The sequence below is a fragment of the Strix aluco genome, chromosome 11, assembly GCF_031877795.1.
Source record: "Strix aluco isolate bStrAlu1 chromosome 11, bStrAlu1.hap1, whole genome shotgun sequence".
NCBI lineage: Eukaryota > Metazoa > Chordata > Aves > Strigiformes > Strigidae > Strix > Strix aluco.
Genome location: NC_133941.1, coordinates 24,134,192 through 24,145,453, shown reverse-complemented (window position 1 = coordinate 24,145,453; position 11,262 = coordinate 24,134,192). Strand labels below are relative to the sequence as shown.

Sequence of the window (11,262 nt, the reverse complement as noted above, 5' to 3'; positions counted from 1 at the left end):
CCACATTACCACACCTTGAGCTATGTCAGAAATTTAATTTCACTCTCATAAACATCCATGGTGGACCAGAGCATGCCATTTCTGATGCTAGTTCAAAGGTAGCTCTGCACGAACACCAGCTGAAAGTCATTTCTGTGGCATGTAAATTCAGTGGGCAAGGCAAACGATTTTGACAGTCCCTCTTCAGTTGTCCTAGGTTCTGTCTATACCAACAACATATATCTGTTCGGCCCCTTGAATTTCCCTTGTTCTCCACAGGTGATTTCTGAGGATTTTTGCAAACTGATGAAAAAAGGCAGAGAAACGTCTGTCTTCTTTTTTTGCTCTAAGATAAACGGAAGACTTTTTTTCCCCTCTCAGATGAGATGGATTCAAGATGCTGAATCCATCATAACTGGAATTAAAATCACATCTCAGCTGGGATTCCCTTTGTGAGTACTTTGTAGGAAGCTCTTGCACTTCTCAGGGAAGTGTACCAGTGGCTGTTGAACACTCTCGGGACACAGATCCCTGCAAAATGCCCCAGAGCACGATCGCTTTAACCACCTTCAGAGTCTCGGCGTTGAGGGGGAGCGAGGTTCTGCATCCTCAATCTCGGTTCAAACTCGAGGGTTCCTCTTTGCCTTTGCTGCTGCCGCTGCCCCATGTCTGTCTGAGGGGAAGCTGGTGGCTGGGGGGTGCAGTCTGGGGGTACCCGGTCGTTATGTGTCCCAGTGGCCCCTCACAGCACACACCCAGCACCCTCCCGCTGCCGTCTGGTCCTTCAGAGGCACGAGGGATTTCCATCGCTGGTGCAGCAGCCCTACTTGCAACAGCGAAAGGGCTGCCACAGGCAGAGGTGAGTCAACTTTAAAAACTGTAATATAATTCTACCAACTAAAAAGAAGGTCATTTTTTTTTTCTTTCTTAATGTAAATCAACACCCGTGCATGTTTATAGGCCCTTACCCGCCATTACCACCTAGACACCAGACCATCAGAGCGTTATTTCTTCTGGCAGGGCAGGACGATACTTACAGCTACTTTTAAGCGTCCCTGCTCCGTGATGGCTTGTCATTAAAAGAGGGCTTTTGTGCTTCGCTCTCGCAGACACGCATTTAGCATCGCCCCGCGCTGTATTTGCGCGGAGGGGGGAGCGCAAGCAGCGCTACTCCCCGCTCACCGGCGGCGGGGTCCTGCCCGCCCCGCTCCCGCTGCCGCCCCGCGGCCAGACACCCCCCCGCACTGGGGCGAGGGGGGGGGCAGAGCCGCGCCCGGGCCGTTTTCTTTAAAAAAGTCCCTCCTGACAGCCAGGCGGGATAAAATACCCCCCCACCCCCCTAAAAAGACCCCCGCGCCCGCCGCCGGCAGCGCTCACCCTCCCCGCCGGCCGCTCCGCCGGGCCCCGCCGCCGCCCGCCCCGGCCCCAGCCCCAGCCCCAGCCCCGGCCCCGGCCCCGGCCCCGGCAGAGGAAATATTGCAATGTTGCAAGCTGACGTAAGGACATTACAAGGAAAGGGCTACATTTCGGAGTGTTTATGAAAAGCCTCGGTACTGTACTGTCACCAGGGGGCACGCAATAGAATGCATTTCGCCAAACATTTTGAATAATAATCATTTAACAACAACAACAACAAAAAAATCCCCAGTCCGGTCGGCGCTCGCAGAGCCGAAGGAACCATGCAGCCAAACTTTGGGAAGCCCTTTATTATTTTTTTGACATTGCTCGCCCGCCCTTGAGGAGCCGTAATTGCATTATCTGATTTTTTTTTCTTTTTTTTTTTTTTTCCCTCTCCTTCCCCCCCCCCCCCCCCCTTTTCTTTTCTCCCTTCTCCCCCACCCCGTCTCCTCGACATCGCAAATTCGCTGCCGGTTCGGCAGGAGCAGCCGCCGAAGCGACCCCGCGGCAGGAGCCGCCGCCAGCCCCGCTCGCTCCGCTCCTCCGGGCGTCCAGCCTTGTTTTGAAGGGAGCTAACATGGCGACGGTGCCCGTCTATTGCATCTGTAGGCTGCCCTACGACGTAACCCGCTTCATGATCGAGTGCGATGCCTGCAAGGACTGGTTTCACGGCAGGTAACACAAAGAGATCGGGCCTTTCCCCCCCTTTCGCCGCGGTCCCGCCGCCTTTCGCCGCCTTTTCTCCGCCGGGCAGCGCGGGGAGAGGCGCTGCCGGAGCCGCCGCCGTGTGCAGTTTTCCAACAGGCCTTTTTGGAGAGGAGGAGGAGGAGGAGCCACTCTGCCCCCGTCTCTCGCTCGCTCTCTCCCCGTTGTATTTTTTTTGTGTGTGTTTTGTTTTGTAAATTTTGCTGGATTCCCCGCACAAAGCTCCCCCCCCCCCCCCCCCTCCCGCCATCCCCGGGGCTCCGGTGTCACCGGGGTGGGGGGGCCATTGTGCTTTCCTCGGGGAGGGGATCGCTCCCGCCGGCCGGCTGGGCGATGGCAGCGCGGCGCGGCGGCGGGCTCGTACGGCCGGGACGTTGTGTGTCCCGCGCTGCCCCCCCCGCCGCGGCTCCACACCGCTTCCCTCACGGGGACGGGCCCCGGGGCGGCGGGGGGGGCCCGGCCGCGGCACGCCCGGGGCGGCCGGGGGCAGCAGGGAGCCGCGGCGGCGGAAGACGGGGCTCCGCCGCCCTGTCATCGGGCTCCGGCGCCTGGCGCGGCGGGCCGGGCCGGCCTCCTGGCCGGGGAGGATTCCGGGCACCCCCCCCCCCCCCCGCCTCCCCAGCCCTCCGCGGCTCCCCGGGGCGGCGGGAGCGGGGAGGAGCGGGGCGGGGGGCAGCCGGGGTGTTTCCCGGCTGACAGGGCCACCATCGCCGCGCCAGCCCTGCGGCTTAACCCTTGGCGGGGCGGGCCGGGGGCTGAGGGCGGCGCGGCGGGGCCCGGCTCCGCGCCCGGCCTGGCGGAGGGGCGGCGGGCGCGGGGAAGCCCGGGCGGGGCGGGAGAGAGCCTGCCCTGAGGCGGGGAGGGCCGGGCGGGGAAGACCCCGCTCGCCCAGAGCCCGCCCCTGAGCCCGGGCAGGGCACCCCCCGCCCCGCGGGGAGGCGGCCGACGGGGACCTCCGCCGCCCTGCCGCGGCCTGAGGGGGGGCGCCGGGCGGCCCGGGCGGGGGTCTGGCTGCCGCCCGCCACCGCCGCGCCCGGCCCGGCCCTGCCGCCGCCGCCCCAGCGCCTGGGGCCGGGGCCTGCCGTAGCGGCGGCGGCCGCCGGGCGGGGGCAGGCGGCGGGCGGCGGCGGCGGGGGAGGGGGAGCCTGAGCCTGAGCAGGGCGGGCAGGGGCGGAGGACTCCTCTTTTTAGCTCGTTTTCCCCCAAACCGTCCTCACGGAGCGCCGGTGCGGCAGACAATGGGAGGGCGGCCGCGCTGGAGTTGCCGGCGCGCAACTTCAGAAACGTGTATTATTGTTTTCTTGCTCTGTGAGAAATGGGGAAGTCGGGGACTGGAACGCCGCGATCAGTAAAATTCACCGAAATGCCCGGGAAGCCGCTTCAGCACCGTCCTGCGGGCAGCTGCGGCGGGCGCCGAGGGGAAGCTGCCGCGTCCCGAGCGGCTCGGCGGCGGCGGCTGGCGGGGCAGCGGCGGCCGTCGCGGGGCTGCCACCGGAGGAGGCTCGGGGAATGAACCGGGGCCCCGGCCCGGCGGCACCGCAGGGTCACCGTGTCCGAGGGGCAGGTGGAGGAGGAAGGGCGGCCGGGCGGGCAGGTCTTCCTTGCGTCGGGTGTTACGGAGGAGGAGGAGGAGGATGGAGCGTTACCGGCTTTGCAGCAATTCTCCACGGGTGATAAAAGTGTACAAATTGAAATTAAAATCCGGTAGATCACCTGGATGAGCGCTTTTTATGACAGGTATTCACTAAGGTTAAACTGTAACTCTTGCGTTTTAACCAGCTCCGATAATTGCCTCAAAATAGTTGATGGAGGACATGAAGGAGCCCGAGTAGGCCCTGGCCCTGCATATCTTCCCCAAAACTACCTGCGTGCTCAAACAACTTAAAGAAACTTTGCTGCGGCATTACGGATCATGTTCCACCATTTATTTGCAAAGCTGTGTAGAAACATGAAGCAGAACACGAAATAAATAGTTCTAGTGGCAGCGCTGGCGGCGGGGTGCTCTGCGCGTGGGATTCTGGACGTGAGGCTTACAGGACGCGCGCTGGCCCGTGGTGATTAAGGCTTAGGCAAAGATGACAAGGTGAGGCTGATCTAGAGGCTGGAGAGAAGCTTCAAGTGTTGTGTGCTTGAAACTCAGAAAACTTAAGAACATGAAAAAATTAAGATTTTCATGCAAAGTGGTGATAGAGTGGATTCTTGAAAAGGTAAACAGCGAAAGGAGTTAAGCTGTCTGCATATGGCAGTGAATTTTGATTAAAACTGATGAAAAGAGATTAGTAGTAACTGATCAAGAAAATGACCATTTTGTGGGCGGCTCAGGGGCAATATCTTATGCATGCACAAAGAAAGGTATTTCAATTTGTGGTATAAAGGGACAGAGTCAAATCGTAGCTCTGTTGCAGGGGCGTTGTACCCTTTTTGCTTAGCTTACAGTAGCATCCAGAGATAGATTTTAAAGAAAACTGAGAAGGAGAAGACTTCTCACCATGTCAAAACCTAAGATAATTGTATTGGAGAAGTTCGTTGAGTGATTTAGTAGAAAACAGCTTATATGTGTCCCTGTTTGTTTTTCTTGGTATTATATGAACAAATAAACATTCAACAAAGAAAACTAAAAATCAGGATTTAGTTGTAAAAAAATCGTCCTGTCTCTCTCCTAGACACTCAAAGCACTCATAGTGTTAATGTTTATATAGAAACTGTACTGCAACCAAAAATAAGCAAGTGTGCAAAGCTGCGTACCGTTAAGGAGGCTTGCCCAGTTTTTTAATCATTTAATCATACTTATGTCTCTTTTTAACATGACACACAGTGTGCATTTCAGAAAAAAAAAAGTGCCACTTCTATTTTGATTTTGTAGAAGCAGATCAGGTGTTTTCATGCTTCCTTTCTGATGGTAGTTTGCAAATATTTAAAGAGATGCTTTTCATGGTTTTATTCACATAGCAGTCATAGTCTCCCTCACATCTGAAGTTGGGTAACTTCAGCAGTTTGATGTTATGGGAATTTCAAACGTATGTTGAACTTATTTAATGCAGTTCAGAAGTTGGAAATGAGGAGATGGGGCCATCACCACAGGTTGGACGAGCGCTCTCCAGACCATCGCCGAGTACTCGGCGGTTTGCTGACATGCCACTGACTACAGTTTGGAAATCACTGCTCTGTGTCACTTCCCTGTACGAGTGCCAGAGATGGATTCAGGGTTCTGCGGGGCTTTTAGATATTGCTAATTGTTTTTATTATCTTTTTCAGGGAGGATTTCTCTTGTGGTGTTAGATCTTTCCGTAGGAATCATTACTTAATCCTGAGAAACGTCCAGGTGGTCCCTCACCGCTGGATCTGATCTGCATGGCGGGGAAGGCGGCACCTCAGAGAGCTCGCTGCTCTTGCCTGGGCACCTGCCATCGTTGCGGCCTTAGGTCTACATGCAGTGAAGCTGCTGCGTTAGACTGTACGGCCGAATTGATACATATGCCTGATAGGTTTCTTCTGACAGACAAAGATTAGGGATTTGATTTGATTTTGTAGGTTGGTAGCCTTTGGTAGTCTTGCCCGTGTAGTGTTGCCGGTCTATAGGAAGAAAGAGTAAAGAATTTAGCGTTGTTAGCTCTGTTCCTTTCTTTCTGAAAGCTTTCTGAGCCCCTCTGTTATGACTCCGTGTTACCCATCATCGGAGACCCTTGGACACTGTTTATGAAGTGTGTTGAGCTATGGAGCCACCAATATGTTCGCAGAATGCTGTTTGTAGCTTTTCGTTTGATTGAGTTTCAGTCATTTCTGTGCTTTCTGTTTGCCTGAGCAACTTGAGACAAGCAGCATCAAGCTCTCTCTGGAGAGGATGGAGATGATCTTACAGGCAAAAAGAGCATAACGCTAAAGCAGACAGTGGGGTTGTTTGATTCCTTTTATTGTGAAGACTGTACATTCTTTGATGTGGCTGTTCAGGCTAATGGAATCCCACACACCTCAACTGTTTCTTGTCCTTTGCTGTAAAAAGCCAACCTCGGTGCTCCATGCTTTCCTGGCTCCTCCATCGCTCTGTCATAGCACGTCTGTGGTGTGTCCTCACCTCTCGGGTCCCTTCCTGATGAGTTCCTGGCGTTGTTCCACACGTTACCCAGCAGCAGGACTGCCAGCAGTAGCAGTAGCCGGGGCTGTAGGTAGCCCTCTGCTGTAAAGCCTCTTGGAACAGGAGATGGCTCTTTGGACTTGGAGAAGGCCAGGAGAGGAGGAGGAGGGAGTTGCACCATGTGCTGATGGATGGAGAAGCTGAGAATCAGCAGGTGCCCAGGTAGCCACTCTGCTCCCTCATCTGTAGGCCTGGCTAGACAAACGGCTTTGTGCGGGCAGCGCTGCAGGCCGCAGGGGATGTTTTCTGTGCCACAGACTGTGCAGGCTTGCGTTAGATGGTTCACCGGCTCAGTGGGGCGGTTTGGCCAAAGCGCGTCACACCTGTGCTGCGTGAAGAGCACTGCCTTCACCTCTGCTTCTGGGCAGGGATGCTGGTCATGATCTCCAAAGCTGCATGTGGTTGAGGAGCTGCCCGCTTCAGGGACACCCTCCGTTCCGAAGCGCCTTTGCTGCGGCTGAAAGCAGCGAGGGTGGGTTGGCTGGCAGGTTGTGAATGTAAACGGCTGAGGGTTGGAAGAAGTCATATTTAACAACAGGTCTCTAAGTATCTCATCTATGGGCACGTTGCAGAACCTAATATTCAAGGCAAGGCAAGTCCTTTTGTACAAGTTTGTTCAACTAGAAATCTGTACTGGGTTATTTATTACAGCTGTAGGTGAAGGAAGGTGAATTATTTATTTTCTCTGCAGTGGATATTTTGTTACCCGTTCTTACAACATGCACCTGGTGCTGTATAGGCTGTGATCATACAATCACTTGCTAAATAAAATAACAAGTATTTTTGTATTTATTTTTCTACCCCATGTATATTTAACTTTGAAACTTATTGCCCCAGGCATAGCTGAAGTAATAACTTAGTAAAATTACAAAAGGTTTAGTTATCTAAAAGTAGTTCATGCAGTTGCCATAGCAGCATAAAATTATGATGGGTGTTAGTCAAGGTGCCTCGGTGCACAATATGAACTCTAGCCGGGTTAAGGAAAGCGCTTGTCTGTTCCATTGCAAAACTAAAAACCCTGTGTATGGGGAGATTTTATTCTCCTACTGGAGTGTTCAGCATTGTCCCTTTTAAAAATAGGTCTAGTTTTGTACGGCAGTGCCTAGTTCCTCTCTTTTACGTAGACTTATCACTAACTATGGCCAAATTTGGAGATTCGGGTAAAATTTTAAGATGAGGATAATCCTAAAAATACACTGCTGTTTGCCTTAGTATTATCACAGCAGAGGGAGTTACTAAGGTTAATTGTACTATGCACAGAATGATTTCCTTTAGTGTGCAGAGTTCAAATAGGAACAAGGTATGTAAGTTTTTCCAATAACTAAATATTAAAGATTATTTCAAGTTTTCCTGAAGAGTTGGTCAACACTACAGCCTCAGTTATACTGGGAGATTGACCAGAGCAGCTATCGTGGATAAGCCATGCTAATACCTATACCAGAATTCTTTCCCTTGTGCTCTGTTCCAGAAAAAAAAAAAAAAAAAAGAAAACCAGGTTGTTTAGAAATTATTTTATAGAGCCCACAAAGCACCCTAATTATTCTGGATAAAGTGTCTGCATGGACACTTTAGTGGGTATTGTTTGCCTTAGAAGGAGAACAACCCAAACAAACCAAAACACCTACTTTTTTAAAAAAGCATGAGTTGTCAGTACGGAATGTGAGCAAGATTTGAACTTAAGATAAAACTGTTAAAATCCTTGTCGTCTTCAGGTTGAAATTGCTGTCATCTTAATCTTCCTTTCAGTAACATAGCATTATCTATTCTGTAAGTTGAAAGCTGTTCAGAGAACTTAAGCTTTTTTCATTTCATATCCCTTTTGTATATATTTTTTCAATTCTTTTTAAACGTCCAGGGCTGCATAGAGGTAGAAACACGTGACACACTTGTGCCAATACTGATGCTGGGTTTGTTGCCTTGTACTATTATGTGGTCCCACAGTCAGTGATGATTAACACCAACTTCCAGAGCACCAGAAGTCTGGCCGGATGGTAAAGCGAGTCGGTTTTGCATGTTGCCAATCAGTGTTGTGTTCTTGGCCCTTTGGCATGGCTAAATAAACTTCTTGTCTTACCATTTCACATCCATTTGTGCTCTGAGAAAGAGCCTGAGATTCAGAATGGAAACTATGTCAGAGTTTTAGTATGCCATTAAAACTTTCAGTTGACCTCAGAGAGTCTCCTGGGCCGTTGCAGTATCAATCACAGCTGCAAGAGTATTTTGCAAGTATTTGTTAAAAGTATAGTCTCATTTTGTGTAGCAGATTTCCAGACACAAAGTTTTATTTGCAGTTTTATCTTACAGAGAAAATATGCTAGAGGGTTGAAAACCTGTAATTGGTGTAAATTAAAAGGATTGATTTCTTACTCAAAAAAATAAGTTTGCATGGAAATTGAGGTTCACCCTCACTTCCAATGCTGACACCCCCAGGAAGAGCACTTGGCACAGCACTCTACTGCTAAACGATAGGACAGGCTCCGTATTTAGATACGCATGCAAAAAGTGCATCAGCTTCCCCATTTCTGAGTCTTCTCGACCACTGCCCACGTAGTGGGTGGGTTTTCCGTGGATGTCCATGCAACATCTAGGTGTACAAAGCTGGCTTTGAAGCAGAACAAACGTTTCTCTTTTGAACGGTTCCTTGCTGCAGGACTGAGCATCACTATTAGACACCTCTAGGTTTACGGTGCCTGAGTGTCTTGTGTTTAAACTTGCTCTTTAGAAGACCCTGAGGTTTCAGTTTGAAAAAGTGTTTAGCTGAGACATTTGAGTCTAGTTATGAAAAGAACTGATTACTCCAGTTTATGCAAATAGGAATGTAGGTATCAGGAGTGCTTAGCTGGCCTTAACATCGAGGTTTTGATGTGTCAGCTCAGAAGATATGGAATTATTCTCCAAATTAAAGTATGCTTTAGAAAATCCAAGTCTACGTAACGCTAAGTCTGGGCAGTAATGTGGGAAGACCTGGCCTGCAAGTAGGTTGTCTGGTACACTGGTACCTGAGAGTAAGTATAGATCACACAAGGGTGTTGTGTATAAAGATTCTTTTAATTTTAGAGGGTTTTACCCAGATTTTACCTCTGAAAGGATAAAATGTTATGATATTAAGCACAATTCATGTTAAATTAAAAAAGACAAATCTGAAAGAGAGTATGAATTACCAAGTGCTCTTCAGCAGCCTAAACCTTTAGCTCAGCTGTGTTCTGTGAGCAGTTCCGCAAGCACCCAGGTACCTGTTAAGTTCAGCAGCAGCAGGACTGCACCCTTACCACGTGCTGGCTTTTAATCAGAAAAGTTAAAGCAATGTCAGAACAGAAAAATCAGTTCTGCAAGCAAAGTGGGACTTGGTTACCAAGTGCTTTTTCCTTACTGATGAATAGTTCTATAATGAAGGAAATGGATAAAAATGTCTTGAAAAAAATATCAAAGTAGTGTAACTATATACGGGGAGAAACTGATGAAGAGAAAAAGTGTTCCAGAATCACTATAAAGTTTTCTAAACCCCATCACCTTTAAATTGCCTTAATATATTTTCTTCTTTCTGATTGATATACATTTTATAGTAGTAGTGTAGTGTACACCAAAACCTAAGGGTGTTTTTCTTCCCTGGATGGCGTCTCCTGCGTGGCAGCCTGTAGTAATGCAGGCGTGGGCTTCAGCCGAGGGACAGTTTGTACAACTGCACAAGGACTCTCTGTAAATACTTGGTGCCTGGAGCTGTGCGACCTCCAGGAGTGTAAAGTCATCTTTGGTCTGCCATCGTGAATTTGGGTTACACTTTTGGATTGCAGTGTGGGCATGTGCAGAGGCTGTGCTGTCGTGCTCTGTGCGTGAGCAGTCTGCTGAGGCCGCCGGCCTTTTGTCCAGCATGAACAGAACATCCTTTCACTGTCAAAAGCAAATGATCTTTTTGCTCAAAGCTTTATTAGCAAAATTTTATTACACTTAAAAACATATTCGAATGCTGGATCACAGCAAGTATTAAATCTCACTACCAGTGTTCCATTATTCCAGTGAACAAAACTCCATCAGCTAAATGGCAGTAACTTTCTTGTTGTAATGACTTATTTTCCTGTTCATCAGAAATTTGTGTATCTAAAATATTTTACAGTTCCTCAAAACATTTTATTAAAATGTGGTTTGTGACATTAAAATTATCATATAAAGGTGCACTTTAGCAGCATAGTAACCATTTTATGCATCTTATCTGTGGCTGGGAACACCGCAGTGTGGGTGTATATTAGAAAATCTTACACTTGCTGAGTGATAGGAATAGTGATTCCTTTCTAGATTTGTATTTGAAAACAATAGGCCTGTGCACAGTCTATTTTAGGCCATTATGCACAATCTATTTTAGGATGATACCTAGCTGTTCATTGCATCTCAATACCTTCCATATAGAATATATTGTCAATACGAAGGTTTTTAGCAAATCTCACAAAGTCTCTCACATGGACTCGTTCCTGAGGGGTTTGTCCCCCACTCCACATGATGACTGAGTAGCTCAACCCCTTCTGAAGAACACTCTCCAAGGGACAGTGGTTCCCCCATGACCATGGTGTCTGGTAGGGTGATGTGAATAGACTGCAACACCTCTTGCTTTGCTCAGGTGCTTGGTGCTCTCCGGCGCTGGGATCCCAGCCCATGGTGTGTCCAGGGTGATGAGAGATGGTCTTCTGCTGGTCTTAGAGACTGCAGACTCCTCCATGTTGAGTCTCCTGGCCCTTGGGTAGAGCTGCTGGAAGAGGCTGACAATGTGTGAAGGAAACCCAGCCAGTAGTCCGTGGAGAAGTTCTGCTCTTTACTTCCTCCCAGGCACATCCCCCCAAACTGTTGGGTGCTACTTCTCCAGATGAGGCCATGGTTTACTAATCTACTTACAGACCTGGGCAGATGTGAGGACACTGAGTTTCACCACGGTGTTTATGTGCTTCGAGTTGCACAGCTAATTGGTGTAGGCCTCTAACAGGATATTCAGCAATTTTTAATATTTTATGCATTAGCTTTAGCAAGTAGTTGAAACAAGCAGAAAGTGAAGCAATAGCATT

The 11,262-nt window shown here is 49.7% G+C and overlaps 1 protein-coding gene across 3 annotated transcripts in view; it reads left to right on the top strand.

Moving 5' to 3' along the window:
* Window positions 1-1,787: 1,787 nt before the first annotated feature.
* The window catches only part of PHF2 (PHD finger protein 2), an 85,343-nt gene continuing 75,868 nt past the window's right edge, over window positions 1,788-11,262 (top strand). For 2 of the 3 annotated variants that reach the window (XM_074836726.1, XM_074836728.1), the window contains exon 1: window positions 1,793-2,052. In XM_074836726.1, the coding sequence (XP_074692827.1) occupies window positions 1,955-2,052 (98 nt within the window). In that variant the 5' untranslated portion in view covers window positions 1,793-1,954. Of the gene's footprint in view, window positions 2,053-11,262 lie in introns of all 3 variants that reach the window. The other variant, XM_074836729.1, reaches the window with a different exon arrangement.